Source organism: Nicotiana tomentosiformis, chromosome 1 (assembly GCF_000390325.3).
Source record: "Nicotiana tomentosiformis chromosome 1, ASM39032v3, whole genome shotgun sequence".
Classification (NCBI taxonomy): Eukaryota; Viridiplantae; Streptophyta; class Magnoliopsida; order Solanales; family Solanaceae; genus Nicotiana; species Nicotiana tomentosiformis.
Window position 1 is genome coordinate 87,735,104 of NC_090812.1, and position 18,562 is coordinate 87,753,665.

The window sequence follows — 18,562 nt, forward strand, 5'->3', positions numbered from 1 at the left end:
CACCTTTTGGTTTACCAAAACGGAAAAAAAATATACTATCTTAAGAATAGATTTAGACATTGATTCATTTCATAATAAAGATTTTACGTTCAGCTTAGTAGATTTTTCATAGTTTTACTGGAGTAGAAAGTTCCCTTTTCTCCTTTTTGTTAAGTTAGCTCCAATGTAATTAAATAAATCATTAAACCTCAAAGGAAAAGGTTCTGCATATGATTGATTAACTCTTTGTCGATCTTTTATATTATATATCAATTCAATTTTGCGTGTGATAATGCTAAAAATATGTCTTGCCTTTACAGAATATATTCATGTTATGTACATTTTAAAGCTGTCTAACATAGTACTTTCTCTTAATTTTGACAAGGCAGTGCAATTAATCTGTCTGATCCTTTCTCTCGAAAGCTTAAGTACTTTTCCAATCTCCTCAAAAGATTGAGGGGTATCTCCATTGAGGCCAAAGTGCAATTTCAGAATCTTTGCTTCTCTATCACATAACACATTGTGCAGAAGCTTCTCCAGGTCTTGTTTCATCATTTGTCTTTTCACAATTTCTTCTGGTATTATATCTTCAGGCCCTGATATGATATCCTACAAGATAATCAAAATTTGAAGGAAAAGCATGAGTTTTTTCTTATCCTTAATCAGGCACGTCCCTGTTTTTTCGTGTGTAATTATCGGTCGAGCATGATCAACATTAGCTCAATAACTAGATCTATTTGGATTAAGTCAGGGCAGTCCGGTGCACAAGGCATCACGCATTCGTGCGGGGTCCGGGAAAGGACCGCACCCCAAGGGGCGTGATGTAGACAGCCGGCACTAATGCAAGCATTAGTGGCTGCTTCCATGGCTCGAACCCGTGACCTATAGGTCACACGGAGACAACTTTACCGCTCCAAGGCTCCCCTTCATCTATTTGGATTAAGCCAACTGATTAAAACATGAAGGAAAGGAAATAGGTGGAAAGACGAAATATGAAATAATGGAAGGATACGGAATGATAAGATAAATGAAAGGTGTCTAGTAGCATGTTTATGTGTTCTCCTCAAATATATTGCCTTCATTCCTCTCTAATCCGGTAGTTAAAAGGAAATTTCTATCATAATGATTATTTTCCTTTTTGAGGAAAAAATGCTACCTTTTCTTTTCCATTATATTTCACTTACTAGTAGTTCATTTCTTTTCATTGCAATTCACCAAGTACTACAAGTATGAACTGCAGACAAGTTAATCCATGTAGGCAAGACTTATCCAATTTCCAGCAGCTTATAAGCAACAAATTCTCATTAGGCGACGCTAATCTAAGAAAAACAATTGTCGAAACAACAAAGGCTTGGGGCAAACCTGCAATGACATGTAGCCTTTGCTAGTTACTATTTGATCAATGGAAATTGGTGCTCGGTTTCTCTCGATAACTAGTCTAACAGTTGAAACATCCATATCAAGAGCTTCTGCAATTTCATCGTAGGAAGGCATTCGCCGAAGCTTTCTGCTTAACTCAGTGTTCGCGTTGCAAATCTTTGGCACAAGCTCAGATATACTCCCCTGCATATAACAGACTAACCAATGCATTTCACTAATTACAAGTTTTATCGTACAGTCATGTACTTAAAGAAGGGAGAAAGGCAGTTACATATATCTACTTAACCGGAAAAGTTCATGATTGGCCTAATGTGCATATCATTAAATAAACTAAATGAGAGATTATTATGATTTTTGCGGGCAAATATTGCTAAATTAACAGCATTTCATTGCATGACTTATGCTTAGGAAGTCCATGTAAAACAAGACCCTGCAGAACTTGATGGTCACTGCCAAGAACCATCACAAAATTTGACACTCATCACAATGTCACAAGCAAAACTTGCACAATGGTGAATATAAAGAGTAACGGAAGACCTTAATAATGCATTAGCTTACCGGTAATCTTATAACTCTAGACTTGTTTGCTATGGCTCTAGTAATAGCTTGCCTAATCCACCAATAAGCATAAGTAGAGAGCTTATAACCCTTCTTAGGATTAAACTTCTTAGCACCATGAAGTAGACCTATGCTTCCTTCCTGTAATTGGCAGTGAAGAAAGGGGCTGGTTATGGTCCAAGAATAACAGAACTTCAATGCCAATGAAACCAATTACAGTGATGAAAGTTGGACCTGAATTAGATCTTGTAAGCTTAATCCTTTGCCTTGATATGAAGCTGCAACCGATACAACAAGCCCTCTATAGCATTTAATTATCTTCTTTTGTGATATCTTAGCATTAACCAAGAGCTTATCTAGCCTTCTTCTGCTCATTCCTGCAGCCTTAGCTAATTGATTTGGATTTAGTTCAATCTCACTTGTTTCCTCAACCCTCTTTCTCAATGTCTCGATTCTTGCTTCTTCCTAGAACAAGATTTAAGGGGGAAAAAATTGAATTAAAAAGCCAGAAAAGAATAGTAACAATAAGCCCATATTTAAACGTGTTCTAAGGATAGGACATGTAGACTATATACATAATATTTATTTTCAAATGGCCAATCAAATTGCTCCAAAAATACAAATTATCATCAATATATTCCATTTAAATAGCACAATATATGAGGCACGTGAACCCACAGTCTCTCCGCAAAACTAGATATTTGATGTAGTATATACTTTCTTAAATTGATCTAATATTATCTGTTGGGCACCCATGCTCCAAAGAGGTTAAATAGTGCACTTGATTAAATGTTAAGAGTTTTACCTAAAGGAGCAAGGATCAATTCCCACTTAATATATTTTTTTTCTCCTTTATTTAGTGGTGCACCCATATTATAAAAATCATACATCCGCCTTTGTTTAAATTAAACAAACATTATTGTTGAAGTGTGATGACTTCTTCTAAAAAAATTAAACTATTAGAAAGAGCAATTTATGTCTCAACAGCCTATCACATATGACTCCGATTCTTTTTCATTGATCGAACACGTGGAAATTATTTTGCTTTTTTTGTGGTGGTGGTGGTGAGATTTGAACCAAGAACTTCTTCCTGCTCTATTACAATGTTGATTTCTAAGCTATTAGAAAATAAAATAATACTACAAAATGTTAGGATCGGGAACCCGGGTAGTGCGTAATATAGCCAAATAACGGTATAATGGCAATAACAACGACAATGGAAGTTGATAACAACGACAATTAAAGTAGATAAAGAAGACACAAATTTAACGTGGTTCGGTCAAAGTGACCTACGTCCACAAGCGGAGAGGAACAATTTACTATAACAATAAGAGTACAAAAAAGACTACAAAATTAGAGTAAACACTCTAATTAATCCCAAATACCCTAAGAGAATAACCTCACAAAATCACTCCAAAGAAAGGGTTCACATAAGTATTTCACAACACTAACTCTCGTACAAAACACTCTTAATAAAGGAAGAAAGGAAGAAACAAGAATTGAAGACAAGTCTTGTTGGTGTATCTACAAATGAGGAGAAACTCCTCTATTTATAACAAGAAATCCTTAGCCTAATAATGGATATTATATCATGGCAAATGTCATTATCCACAAATTTGTTATAACGTATATTATATCATGGCAAATATCATGAACCACAAATTTGTTATAATGGATATTATGTAATGGATATTATAAAATTTGGCCATATTACACAAAAAGACAACTTTTTACATATACGAAGTAATTCAATTGTATAGTTCTATGAAGCAGGAATTAGTGTAATTGTTGATTTTCAGAGTCGCACCTTGAGATACCAAGAATACTCTGACTCTTCCTTAAGGGTCAAGTAGAGACCTGTCTTTACAGGTTTAGAAATGGAAATCTTATCCTCTTTCTCCATGTCCAAAAATTCTGAATAACACCTTCTTTTCCTCCTTTTCTTTCTTCTCAATGCTAACTCAATCTTCTCATTAATAATCTCAATCTTACTGCTACTCTCCTCCTCAATATCGGTTTCAAAAAACAAAGATTTTGCTTCAATTGCCAATGCATGACTTGGGTCCAAAAAAGAACCATTTTTGGGGCAATAGAGAATTGCTAGAGGGTGATAATGGATGAGGGGTTTAGTAGAGAATTTTGAAGGATAAGGAAAGAGTGAAGCTGGAGATTGGTTTGAACATGACCACGCAGCCATGGCCATAGAAATCTCAAGTTAAAAGATTTTTTTTTTTTTGAGGTTGCGCTGTACATATATTTTGAGGCTACTAGATATTTTCTAGTTCGATTTTCTTTCTTTAACATTATTATTGGAGACTAAGTAGGCGTTTGGATATAAAAACACTAATTTTTGAAAAAAAAGATAATATTCGGAGTTAAGTTGAAAAATAGTATTTAGAATTTAAAATTATTTTTTTGAAATTTTTGAAGTTTTGAAAAACTTATTTTTCGAAAAATTTTCAAAAACTTACAAAAATTCGGGTACAAACACATTTTTGATTTTTTTTTTTTTTTAAATGGACAAACGGGGCTTAAATTTTTCTTTTATTTTTGTTTAGTTTTCTTTAGAAAAAAATTAAACATTCGTGTATGGAATCCACAAGAATTCATATGAGAAAACTGCTCTATATAGCCCCCTCAATTTTTTAATAGCCCATGTTTTTATCCATTGACACAAAATGGTCCTCCGGCCCAAACATATTACATCTAATAGCTCGAAATATCTATTTTCTATATTTTTTGTATAGTGACAGTTTATTTTGTATATTTGTAATACAGTGACAGTCTATTTTGTATAGTGACAACCCATTTTGTATATTTTTTGTATAGTGACAGTCTATTTAGTATAAATTTTGTATAGTGACAGTCTATTGTATATAAATTGTATAGTGACAGTCTATTTAGTATATTTTTATATAGAGACAGTCTATTTTGTATATATTTTGTATAGTGATAATCTATTTAGTATATTTTTTTGTATATGACAGTCTATTTTTGTATATATTTCAAGGTTATGCATAATGAATATTCAGTGATATTCAGATTTTTCTTTTTTATCTCCATATACAAACACACACTCATTCATCTCTAGATTCTTTGAAGCTAATTTGAGCTGAGTCGCCATTATCTATGCTATCTTCTTTCCACTACTTCTTCAACTCTCTCAAAGACTTCCAAATTGCTAAATGGAAGAGTTACAATCTTCGTTTCTCTGCTCAACTCCACTAAAAAACCCATCTCGCAAACCCACCAAAAAACCCAAACCAAACCCCAACATATTCTTCTGCTCCGTTATACCAGACACATGGACACTCAGCGACGGCAACAACAAAAACCTAAACAAACCAAAACCCAAATTAAAACACGCCAAAAACTCCTAATTTTGCATATGATTGGTGGAAGATTGGAACTGCTCGATGGCAACAAAATCTACCGTATTTGAGCAAATTTAGGCTAGCCATTATAATTTATTTGGGACTATAAATTGTATGACTTAATTCATGGCTAGCGAATGATAATTGTTTTCACCAACGGGCTACAAATGAAATTTGCTCAATTCATATTGCATATGGGCCAATTAAAGGAGAAAACGTTTTATATATGAGTTTTTGCATAATTATAGTAGTTTTACATTATTTATTGATGAAAAAACAATCAATAGATACAAAACTTAACACATCTCTCCATCAACTAATAATTAATAACATGTCAATGTGATCTAGTAACCAAATTGTTATTCCATTGTCAATCTTTGCTATTTCTCCTCAAAATATAATATGTCAATACAAATGAATTGTGTGCTTATCATGGACTAATTATAGCCATGACCAACAAATAGACATATTCTATCCGTCCTAGCGCTTAACCGATCACTGGAAGTTTTAATATTACTTTTTCTATAATGGTATGGTCTGAACAAATTTGCCCCTAAAGTAAATAAAAAAGTCACGTTGCATTGAATTACCTTTCAAAAGGACTATGATAAGCTATGGATTACTTCTTAAAGTAATAACATATGTTTTACAGCTTACAACTAATTACTTTATAAAGTTGTAAAGTTTTTGCACTTTATCTATCAACTTTGTTTGACGTAATAATGAAGTGTCCAACACAAAACCATACTTTTAAGAAGCTAACTATACGACATAGAACTGTGAGTATACCCATATTTTGAGCCTCATTGAGTAGGAGCATATTTTGAGCCTCATTGAGTAGGAGTGGCGGGTTTAGATGCAAAATTTTATGGCACGTGAGCACATGATCTATTCGCAAAATTAGATATTTCATAATTCATATACATATTTTTAAAAATTTGTATAATATTAACTGCTGTCATTCATAATCTAAGAAGATTGAATGGTACACTTGGTTGAAAGTTAAATTATTTATCAAGAGGGATATGTATCAATTCCCACATAATTCTTTTTTTTCCTCCTTTTTTTTAGTAGTGTACCGATGTATTAGAAATTCTAGATCTGCTTCTGAAATAAAACTTTTTTATCTCTTGTTTTAAATATTTTTTAGTGTTAATGAAATGCAAATTTACCTCATTTCGATTGTACTAAGAATATCTTTGTCTATCTTTCGGGGAATAGCTCAACCTCTCAACTCAAATTGCAATACTCCTTTTTTCTTGGAGATGAATAAAATGCCAAATTTTTATTTTAAAAAAAGTACAACTACACTTTTTGTCTTGTAATGTTTTGTCTTACATCAATTATTATATTTTCTAGAGGTGTCAATGGATATTTAAAAATCGACTAAATTGACCAAACCAATTTTCAGGTTTTTCTAAATAAACCAACCGTTGGCTTTTATATAAATGTAGAATTGTACCGATAATAGGATAAGTTTTTTATTTTATAAAAATAAACCAAAAAAATATTGAACCGTCCCGAATAAATTTACGTGTGAAAAATATACTATTTTATATAGTAAGTTTAAAAATAATAAAGCATTCAATTTTTTCTTGGGCCTTGAAATTATGAAAACGGTTACAAGATAACAAGTAATTAAACTCAAAATCCTAATTATGAGACCTATTATGTTGCTCCTATTGAAACTAAGTTATTTCTAGCATATTCACTACCAAGACACAAGGTATTCTAGCAATTATGAGTAGCAAACTATAATTTATTGAATATGTTTCATTTCGTATGATTTAGATTTATCTTTTTGAATATTTAATTTTCTATAGACTTTATTCTTGAGCCCAAACTTGGTTAAAATCACTCGTGTGATTTATATTTTCACTGTATTTATTTAGTTTCTTTTACGTTGTTATAGAAGAGTTGATGGACCTATACTCTGGCCATTTTCATGTTTTCTTAATTCATCACCCTTTAAACAGTAAAGATGTCTATTATAAAATTACGTATGTATGTTATTGCATTCTACTACTCTACTAGTGACTTTTACATGCCATTTAAAAAAAATATCGAAAATTAACCGAGTCGTACCAATACCGAAGAGAAACCGACATGATTGGGACGATTTTGAAAAATCTAATTTTTGTTATACATAATAGAATAACCAAAAAATTGGTATGGTACAAATTTTAAAATAATCGTCCGAACCGAACCATTGACACCCCTAATCCCCCCCCCCCTACATTATTTGCTTTTTCAACATAATTTGCCTTTTCCCCATTTTCGTAACTAGTATTTTGCCTAAAAGAAATATTAGCTCATTTTCACGAATTTTTGAATCTTGACTACATCTTTCGAACAAAGTAGTGTGATAATTTGTTATCTTTTACTATTGTTACTATTAACTTTAAGTAACATCTCATAGTGAAAAATTATTCTGAATTAAATTATCCAAAAACAATTAACTACCTTTTAAATTTATTTTTTGGTCAAATACATATGCAATCCCTTAAACTTGTGCGATTTTTTCATTTAAACACTTGAATTAACCCATATTCCTATTGAACATCTAATGTTTATTTAAAATGTGTCTATTAAATACTTAATTAATAACCTCTTACAAGAACAAGGTGTGTGAATCTCAAATGCCTCGTAATTTTAAAAAATGACCAATCAATAGGTGACACGTATATTTCTCTTTTAAAGAAAAAACTTCTTCTTCAGTTACGTTTTCCGGAATCCCCCCCTCCCCCCTTGCTGGCGCCACTATCTACCCACGCCTGAGACCACCTCCGACCATCGAAAACCTCACTGGTGATCTCTTTCTCATCTTAGACTAACTGCTGCCTTCCCTCACTTTAAGACAATCCAAGAATTCTCCCCATTGGAAAAGCAAGTCAAACTAAGGAACCTCTCTATTAATAGCTACAGCCATTAATGATGAGGAATCCATTCAGACTAGGAATCATAACATCGAAAATACTATTTTCTCAGTCAAAATCCCTAGTAAATTAAGCTTAGCGTTGCCAGAGATTTTTATAATGGAAGTAAAAGATTTGTGTATAGGGTAAAATATGCTATGCTACGTGGCCGTCCAAAAGAGGGACACGTGGAATCTAGGGCAGGGGATAGCTAAAACCGTAGGCAATTATCCCGTCTGTCACCAGAAAGAATATCGCTCAAAAAAATACAATAAATACACTCCGTCCGGTAGCATTTAATGAAGAATATTCCACAGCATTTAGTGTGTTGCCCGTTACAGAGAATTTGTCATTTGCTCTTACTGTTACACCTTTTTCAATGGCCCTCATAATTGACATTAAAGAAGGGCATGATCCTAGGACCTTGTTCCCTAGGTGAAACTATAAATAGTGAGTTTTATTATCATTGTAAATGACCGGATTTTTCTAGCAAACTTACACTATAAGAAATAAAAATCTTTATACAATTTTACTTTCTTGTTCCTTGACTTCATCACTGTTGTGCCTGTTAGCCCTGTCCCCAAATCATTATTTTTCGTGATTTTATATTCATTTCAAGGCTAAGTATTGTGCATTTATTTTATTATTCCATTATTTCATGATCAAATTAATTCATTTATTTAGAAATCACGTATAAATTCAACTGTACCGTTTTACTGGTAAACAGTTTGGCGCCCACTTTAGGGCCTAGACAACCGTGTAATTAAGTTGATCCTTATTTTTTTTACTAACGTGTTTTGATTAATTATCTTAGAAAAAAAATCATAAAAATGACAGATAATGGTGTTAACAACACACACAATCCTAAGATTCAAGGGGACCAGCCTCATATCAAGGATTCAGTCAGTGACACCCACAATGAGGGAAACGATGCCACTTCGGTCCACGACAGGCGATACCCACGACATGTTCAGGAGGCAACTTCCGATGATGCTGAAGAGGAGCATATTGTTGATGCGGTAAGGGTCCTACAATAACAACAAGCGATAATTATAGGCCACCTCACACGGTAGGATAAGTCTATGATGGATTTAAAACAGGCGCTAACGGGGGCTTCAAATAATGCGAATAGACGAGGTCCAATTCCTCCTGGTGCTCCCGCGAATCAAACAACGCAGAGGGTTGACAATAACACCCCGAGGGGAGAGGTTGGCTCCAATAGAGATATTGGGAGGGGGGGGGGAGGATTCGACCCCAATAACGAAAATGATCCCTTCAAGAATGAACACTTACGGTTTATGAGGGAAGTGAATGCCCGCATGGACCAAATGTCGGATGCACCACCGGTGCTGAAAGGTCCGGAATCAAAGAAGTATGCTCAGCTGTCGTACAAACCAAGCGCGACATCAGAATTAATCCTGAAGCAATTTAAAATACCTGACGTGCCAAAGTATGACGGAACTTCAGACCCTCATGAGCATATTACCACCTATACAATAACAGTGAAGGGGAATGATTTAGCTCCTCACGAGATCGAATCTGTTTTGGTGAAGAAATTCGGGGAGACTCTCACGAGGGGAGCCTTGACGTGGCATTCGCTGCTGCCCGAGCATTCTATAGATTCCTTTGAGATGCTCGCAGATTCTTTTATTAAGGCTCATGCTGGGGCTAGAAAAGTGCATGCCCGAAAGACCGACATATTCAGAATTGCACAAAGAGAATCCGAGTTGCTGCGAGAGTTCCTTACCCGATTCCAAAAGGAGAGAATGTTGCTCCCAGCTATTCCGGATGAATATGCGGCTGAAGCATTCACCAAGGTTTTGAATCCTAGAAGTTCAAATGCTTATCGGAAACTGAAGGAAAACTTGCTTGAATTTCAAGCAACGACTTGGGCGGATGTTCACACCCAGTACGAATTGAAGATAAGCATCCAAAATGATCAGGTTGGCTTCTCGTCGTCGAAAAAAGGATGGGAGAAGAACATAGAAAAATCAAAATACGATTTCGACTCGGACATATGATCTTCAAGGGGTCGGTTTCTGCCCTACGAATGGACTGAAGGCTTTCGGTCAGCGGACAAGTTTGCCACCGATAGAAGGACTGATCGCGATCAGAACAATAGATCATTGCAGGATAAAGAAGCATCAGGTACGCAGGATCCTTCCTACCCCAGGTTGTCAGAAACAATTTCAACGTTAGTGTAGTAGTGTTGGTGTCAGCTATGAGAAATATCAAAGAAGCACGGTTCCCGAAATCGATGAGATCCGATTCCAACCAAAGGGATCCCAACTTGTGGTGTGAATACCACGGGATGAATGGCCACCGGACTGGGGATTGCTGACATCTCTGGGAAGAAGTGGCGACATTGTTGAAGAATGGACACCATAGAGAATTCTTAAGCGACTGGGCCAAGAACATCTATGGTCATAACCGGGATAACGCGGAACCCTAGAAAGCAGGAGAATATCCTTTGTGCCAGACGATCAACATGATATGGGGGGGGGGAGGGGGAATGAAATCAACAGGGTCACCTTCTCGGCAGTAAAAAAGATGAAAGTATTGATAACCCATAGCAAGAGACTCCAGGAAGTTGCTGAAGACGACATCACTTTTCATGGCGGAAGATGCAGACGGATTGTTGCTACCGCACAACGACGCATTGGTAATTTCTTCAAATGTGCTAGACTTTAAAATCAAACGTGTTCTAGTGGATCCAGGAAGCTCAGCCAACATCATACAATGGAGAGTATTGGAGGAAGCTAAACTCACCGGAATTATCATTCTGTCCACAAAACTCCTCGCCAGATTCAACCTTGCTAGCATGACAACCCGAGAAGAGATTTTGTTGCCCACGAACGCTTAAGTGGTGATGAAAATGACTCTTTTTGAAGTGGTGGATGGTGACATGGGATATAATATTGTTTTGGGAAGACCATGGTTGCACGAGATGAGAGATATACCGTCAACGTATCATCGGTTGCTGAAATTTCCAACACCCGAAGGAATTAAAGAGATAAGGGGAGACCAACAGGAGGCAAGGGAGATGAATGTGATATCGATCTCCATTAGCAAAGGGAAGAAACACGCGGCATAGCAACTACAGGAACCGGCGCCCGCTCCCGAATCAAATAAAGTTAGCTCGGGGGTAGAAGCGTCGGAATCTTATCAGGTGCCAAGGTATTTCCAGGTACCAGAAGAGACGGATGTAACAAAATCCACGGTGGAAGAGCTCGAGTTGCATTGTTTGAAGAGTTCCTAGTAAGAAAATTCCACTTGGGGAAAAGACTGCAAGCTTAGGTCTGGCTTTATTGAAATTCTTAAACTTAATGTTGATTTTTTTGCTTGGTCGCATGTAGACATGACAGGTATCCCAACGGAGGTGTCCGTACACAAGCTGAGTTTGGATCCCAACAACACTCCGGTAAGACAAAAGAAATGCCCTATTGCGAAGGCCAAGAATAAATTCGTCAAAGAAGAGGTAACTCGTTTACTCGATATCGGTTCGATCCGAGAGATAAAGTATCTAAAATGGCTAGCTAATATAGTAGTAGTTCCTAAGAAGAACAATAAATTTTGCGTGTGTGTGGAACTATAAGGACTTGAATAAGGCGTGCCCAAAAGACTTGTTCTCACTGCTAAACATCGATCAAATGATTGATGCGATAGACGGGCACGAGTTAATGAGTTTTCTTGATGCTTATCCCGGGTACAACCAAATTAATATGAACCCGGAGGATCAGGAAAAGATTCCGTTTATAATAAATTTCGGCATATATTACTATAATGTGATGCCCTTCGGGTTGAAGAACGTCAGAGCCACTTATCAGCAGCTCGTAAATAAGATGTTTGAAAAACAAATAGGGAAAACTATGGAAGTTTATATAGACGATATGCTTTTTAATCTTTGAATACAAGTGATCACCTTAAGCATCTGCAAGAAACTTTTGACAGGAAGCATAACATGAAGCTTAACCCCGAGAAGTGCTCGTTCGGGGTCAGCTCCGGTAAGTTCCTGGGATTTCTGGTATCACAAAGGGGGTTTGAGGTAAACCTCGATAAGATCAAGGCCATTGAAGACATCCCGGACCAGCTGTCAAGCGTGAAGGAAGTCCAAAGGCTCATGAGTAGATTGGCCACTTTGAGCAGATTCATTTCTCGGTCATCAGAGAAATGTCATCATTTCTTCGCACTGCTCAAAAGGAAAAACAACTTTGAATGGACCCCGGAATGCCAGTAGGCTCTAAGAACATTGAAAAGGTACTTGTTAAGCCCTACATTACTTTCGAAACCAAAGGAAGGCGAAACATTGTTGGTATACCTCGCAGCCTTGGAAGTAGTGGTAAGTGCAGTTTTGGTCCGAGAGGATGAAGGTACGCAATCTCTCATTTATTATATTAGTAAAATTTTAACGGGAGCAGAAACTCGCTACCCGCACTTGGAGAAGCTTGCCTTAGCTCTCGTAGTCGTCGCTCGGAAGCTGAGGCCCTACTTCAAATGTCACCCAATAGTTGTGGTGACCACATTTACCTTGTATAATATCCTTCACAAACCCGAAATCTCGGGTAGGCTGGCCAAATGGTCGTCGAAATGAGTAAATTCGACATAAAATATAAACCAAAGACTGTTATTAAGTCACAAGTCTTGACTGACTTTGTGGCCGATTTAAGTCCGGGATTGTTGTCTCTAGCAACCAAAGAGACAATCATGGTGTCAGAATCAACATAGGGAGTTTGGACCTTATTTATAGATGGAGCCTCCATCGTAAAAGGGCCCGACCTTGGCATAGTATTAACTATGCCTTCGGGAGAAACCCTAAGTCAAGCCATCAGAACTATTCCTTTAACTAACAATAAAGCAGAGTATGAAGCTTTGATTGCAAGACTCGAACTGGCCCGAGGACTAAATTCTGAGGTCATAGAAATCAAGTGCGACTCACAGCTGGTGGTAAATCAGGTAGACAGGATCTTCGAAACCAAAGAAGAGCGCATGCAACAATACGTGGTAAAGGTCCAGGCTCTACTAGATCAATTTCGGGAGTGGTCGATTACTCACATCTCGAGGGAAGAAATGCAGAAGTGGATGCACTGGCTAACCTCGGATCGTCGACGAAAATGAAGGGATCAGAGTTTGGGATGGTAGTACAACTTATGCACTCAGTCCCGGATGCAAATAGTTATTACGAGGTAAATACTACTAATTTGGTCTAGGGCTGGAGGAATGAGATCATCGATTATCTCGAGCTCGTAAAATTGCCTGAAGATTCTGAGGCATCTTGGGCATTGCGTGTCATAGCAACACGGTATAGCTTTAAAGGAAGATAATTGTACATAAAATATTTCCAATGCCCACTGGCCCGATGTTTGGTAAGGGCAGGATAAATCTGTAAGGCCCCATAAAATTTTGTAAAGGAATTTAAGATTTCGTGGTGCTGAGGTAGGCTTACGTGTTTGAGGATTCCGTGCACCCGGAGTCTACGAAAATGTATCATGATCTTAAGGAATTCTATTGGTGGAATGATATGAATAGAAATGTAGCGGATTTTGTGGCGAGATGTCCAAATTGTCAGCAAGTAAAGGCCGAACACCAAAGGCCCGGTAGGTTGGCACAAAACATAGAAATTCCAATGTGAAAATGGAAAATAATTAATATAGACTTTGTGGTAGGACTACCTCGCACTCCTTATAAGTTTGACTCGATTTGGGTGATTGTAGGTCGGCTCACAAAAGCAGCACACTTTTTGTCAGTTAAGGCTACCGACACAGCAGAATAGTATGCTCAGTTGTATATCAAAGAAATAATCAGGTTGCATGGCACTCCAGTTTCTATCATTTTTGATTGGGGGGTACAGTTCGCGGCTAACTTTTTGAAGAGATTTCAGCAAGGTTTGGGTACTCAGGTGAATCTTAGTACAATCTTTCATCCAAAGACCGGCGGACAGGTAGAGCGGACTATACATACGCTTGAGGATATGTTGCGCGCTTGTGTTCTTTACTTTAAAGGTGGTTGGGATGATCATTTGACACTCATATAATTTGCCTACAACAATAGTTATAATGCTAGGCTTCAGATGGCACCGTTCGAGGTTTTATATGGTAGGAGATGTAGATCTCCCATTGGGTGGTTTGAGATTGGGGAAGCAGAGTTGATAGGACCGGACCTCGTGCATCGAACTATGAAGAAGGCTAAGATCATTAAGGAGCGGTTCAAAATTGCTCAGAGTCATCAAAAGTCCTATTCGGATGTTCATCGTAAAGATTTGGAGTTCAAAGAAGATGAATGGATATTCTTGAAGGTTTTCCCCATGAAGGGTGTAGTGTGATCTGGTAAGAAAGGGAAATTGAGTCCAAGGTATATCGGACCGTACAGAATCATTCAAAGGATTAGTGAGGTGGTGTACAAGCTTGAGCCACCACCTGAGATGTCATTAGTGCACCCGGTATTTTATGTATCTATGTTGAAGAAAGTAGTTGAAGACCCGACACTCATTGTTCTGGTTGAGACTATTGAGGTTAATAGGGAATTGACTTATGAAGAGATTCCACCTTCTATTATTGACCGACAAGTTCAAAAGTTGAGAAATAAAGAAATTACCTCCGTGAAAGTGTTATGGCGAAACCAACAGGTTGAAGAGGCCAACTGGGAGGTCGAGGAAGAAATGAAGAAGAATTAACCTTATTTGTTTGAATAGCTATGTAATCATTCTATGAAATTTTTCCCTATGAATTACGTATCATTTGTACAGCTTGTGCTAAGGGTGTTCTTTTTATGGTAATATATTGCTTATGAGGCCACGTTTGGTGTTGTTTTTATGTTATATTGCATCATCAGATTATGTATATGTTGTTAGGATTGGTTTCTGGAATTCTCTTACAGGTGGATAGGCCCAGTTACAGGGGAACTCTGACAAATTTTTTGGAAATTTAGGGTGTTGGTCAAAAATTTGGAATTGCTGGTGTGTGTTATAACAGCTAAGTCACATTGAATGTTAATGACGGATTTTGACCCTCATTCGAGGACGAATGATCCTAAGTGGGGGAGAATATAAGGCCCCGTAAAATTTTGTAAAGGAATTTAAGATTCCGCGGTGCCGAGGTAGGCTTACGTGTTGGGTTGAACAGTGCGTTGGGGAGTTGAAGAAAATCTTCAGAAGTGTATGGCATTTCTGCGGTTCATTATGCGGTCGCATAATTGATTTGCGGACCGCAGATGTGCCACGAATTGAAGCAGAGAGATTGTTGAATTTGAAGGTCCATTATGCGATCGCATATGCACTTCGTGGACCGCATTTCAGTCGCACACTTGGCATGAGGAAATCTGGAATATGATTATGTGGTCCAGTCTGCGGTCGCAAAACAGGTCTGCGGACCGCAAAACTATCGCAGACTGGGTCAGACGAGCCTAGTTTTGGGGCATCATTTTTGCGGCCATTATGCGGGCCGCATATCGATTATGCGGCACGGTCTGCGATCGCAACACGTTTCAGCAAGTTTAAATTTTGGAAATTTTACTCGATCCTATTTTTATAAAAAGGCGTTGAGGGTCGTTTTTAAGGATTTCATCTGATATTTTTAGAGAGAGGTCATAGTATCTTAGAGAGAGAAAGATAAGACCTATCCATTTGTTCATCAATTCTTGCTCAAGGCTTGAAGATTTCACAAGGATCTTACTAGGGCTTCAAAGAGGTAAGAATTTATTTTTCCAATTCTTCAATTTTGAATTTGGGGTAAAATATGGGTGATTGGGAGTATGATCCTTGGGTGTGAAAGTATTATGTATACATGCGTGTACCAATAAGGTTTGTGGGAGGATTGTTGAGCTCAGATAAATAAAGATTGGGTTGTGGAATGAAGGAAATCTTGTAGTAGAACCTTGTAGCCAAATTTGCACCTAGTGTTTGATAAAATACTCAAATGAGTTGAAACCACGAATATCTTCCTAATTATGATCCAATTTGTATGTTTCTAAATATATTGGGATTGCTATGATTTCCGAAACATTGTAGTAGTTTAAGGACAGCTCATAGCGAGGTATGTTGGCTAAACTCCTCTCTTAAAATTGAATCCCACAGTATTCATATAATCTATGCAAGTTCCGAGTTGTTCATTATAAAATTGGCTATTCCAAATAAGCTTGTGTTGAAAGATATATGTTCAATATGTATCCCAAATGCTTTTATCAAGTTATGTTATCATTTGAGAATGTGTTCAAAGTATGGATTGTGCATTAAAAATGTTTCGACTTCAAGTCAAGTCCAAACGAAGGCTATCATGCCAAATTTTGTGAAAGATCTCTATGTGCCTAAGACTCTTAATTGCTCACATGTGTACTAAAAACCTTGATTTGAAATGCCTTGTTGTTGTTGTTGTTGATGATGATGATGATGTTTGAAAGTGAGAAAGGTGAGCATGACATACTAAATATGGTCGATGTGCCATGAATGATTTTGTAATTGTGGCCAATAGTGCCAATGAAATGAAAAGATGTGAAAGAAGTATGAAACAAGATTATTGTTAGAAAATGATGATGTCGATCCACACATCATTGTGGTGAGACGGCCTAGCCGATCGGGTCGTGATCGGACGCCATGCCGCACACATGGTGGTGATTGTGCTGGAAATTATAATTGAAATCGTGATTGTGGTTGAAGTCTCGGATGAGACGGCCTAGCCGATCGGGTCGTGATCGGACTCTGTGCTAAAAGTATAGTGGTATTGGTATTATGAACGGTGGAATATTGGTACTAAATATCTCCTAACTTAAAATATGAAATTTATTTGAACATTGTCTTGGTCCTGACTTGAGATTTGATGTTGATTAAGGCTTCCACTAATATTATGATTGTTCTTGCTTGTATTATTAATCGTTATATTGAAAGGGTGTTTTGTCATTCATACTAGTACTATTCCATATGTACTAACATCCCTTTTTTCGGGGGCGCTGCATCTTCAATGGATGCAGGTGGTTCCACAGCAAGAGACATTGATTAGTGATAGTAGTACACCTTCTTCCCAACTTACTTGGTGAGCCCCACTTCATTTCGGGGTCATATCTTTTGTTCCTTGTGTATTGTGTTTGAGGTATAGCTTGGGACTTGTTGCCGGCACTATAAAAGTACTATTTTGTATCTATTCGAGGCTTCGTAGACATGGTGTGGGTTGTATTAGTAATGGAAAAGTCAAGATAGTAATGTTGTATGTGTGTTACATCTTCCTCTTTAAACTATGAAAGTATGTGAAATTTGAGACTTTAAAATGAAGTAACTAATGGTAATGAATTGGTATTGTATACACGATCTCTTTATTGTATACACGATCTCTTTATTGTATAATTAACGAAAATATGTATTATCTTTATTCATAAGTGAGTTTGGGTAGAAATTATCTAACATGCTTGCTTGACCAGGTTCACTCGGTTGAGAGCCGGTCGCGCTCCCCGAGTTCGGGGTGTGACAAAATCTTTCCAATACCCGCTGGACTAAATTATGTTATGCGAGAGGTCCACGAAGGGATATGCGGAAACTATTGGGGCGCAAATTCCTTAGTGTTAAAACTGGTAAGGGCAGTATATTATTGGCCTCGCATGGAACAAGACACCAAAGTTTTCGTACAAAAATGCGATAAGTGCCAACGATATGCACCGCTAGTACATCAACCGGCGGAACCACTACATTCGGTCATGTCTCCTTGGCCATTCATGAAGTGGGGGATGGACATCGTCAGACCGCTGCCGACGACTCCCGGTAAGGTAAGATTTCTTTTTATTTTAACTGATTATTTTTATTAGTGGGTAGAAGCAGGTCCTTATCAGAAGATCGGCGAATGCAAAGTGGTGGATTTCTTGTGGGAAAACATAATCTGCAGGTTTGAAATACCAAAACAGATAGCATGCGAGAATGTGACTCAATTTATCGGCGCAAAGATCACAAAGTTCCTTGAAGATTTTAAAATAAAGAGGATCACATCTTCACCCTATCATCCAAACACAAATGGTCAAGCGAGGTCAATGAACAAAGTGATTATACAAAACCTCAAGAAAATGTTGGAAGCGACTAAAGGTAAATGGCCTGAGGAACTGCCCGAAGTTTTATGGGCATCTAGAACGACGGTCGAATCGAGCAAAGGGGAAACTCCCTTTTCCCTTGTGTACGGAGCAGAAGCCTTAATTTCGGTGGAAGTTGGGGAGCCTACCTTAAGGTATGTTCAGGCATGCAAAGAAGCTAACAATGAAGCGATGCTGGTCAACTTGGAGTTACTCGATGAGCGCAGTGACTTAGCATATATAAGGATGACGATACAAAAGACGAGAATGGAAAGATATTACAATCGAAGGTCCAATATTCGTTACTTTAAAGTATGA

General features: G+C 37.4%; 2 protein-coding genes across 2 annotated transcripts; one reads left to right on the forward strand and one right to left on the reverse strand.

Moving 5' to 3' along the window:
* Positions 1 to 210: 210 nt before the first annotated feature.
* Positions 211 to 4,181, reverse strand: LOC104106130 (RNA polymerase sigma factor sigD, chloroplastic). The gene is made up of 5 exons (XM_009614616.4): positions 3,725 to 4,181; positions 2,152 to 2,382; positions 1,918 to 2,058; positions 1,342 to 1,542; positions 211 to 588 (listed from the first exon to the last, which is right to left on the reverse strand). Exons 1-5 carry the CDS (start codon positions 4,118 to 4,120, stop codon positions 307 to 309), a joined length of 1,251 nt encoding a protein of 416 aa, XP_009612911.1. The 5' UTR covers positions 4,121 to 4,181; the 3' UTR covers positions 211 to 306.
* A 10,197-nt stretch (positions 4,182 to 14,378) lies between these two features.
* Positions 14,379 to 18,562, forward strand: LOC138907119 (uncharacterized). The gene is made up of 2 exons (XM_070197320.1): positions 14,379 to 14,498; positions 17,990 to 18,562. Exons 1-2 carry the CDS (start codon positions 14,379 to 14,381, stop codon positions 18,560 to 18,562), a joined length of 693 nt encoding a protein of 230 aa, XP_070053421.1.

Bases quoted from the DNA above. Each gene is read 5' to 3' on its own strand.
- LOC138907119 (XM_070197320.1), top strand. From the start codon at position 14,379: ATGAAGAAGGCTAAGATCATTAAGGAGCGGTTCAAAATTGCTCAGAGT. The intron at 14,499-17,989 runs GTTTTCCCCATG...TATTTTTATTAG, and splicing joins ATGAATGGATATTCTTGAAG to TGGGTAGAAGCAGGTCCTTA.
- LOC104106130 (XM_009614616.4), bottom strand. From the start codon at position 4,120: ATGGCCATGGCTGCGTGGTCATGTTCAAACCAATCTCCAGCTTCACTC. The intron at 2,383-3,724 runs GTGCGACTCTGA...ATCTTGTTCTAG, and splicing joins AGTATTCTTGGTATCTCAAG to GAAGAAGCAAGAATCGAGAC. The intron at 1,543-1,917 runs GTAAGCTAATGC...TGTTATATGCAG, and splicing joins CTAGAGTTATAAGATTACCG to GGGAGTATATCTGAGCTTGT.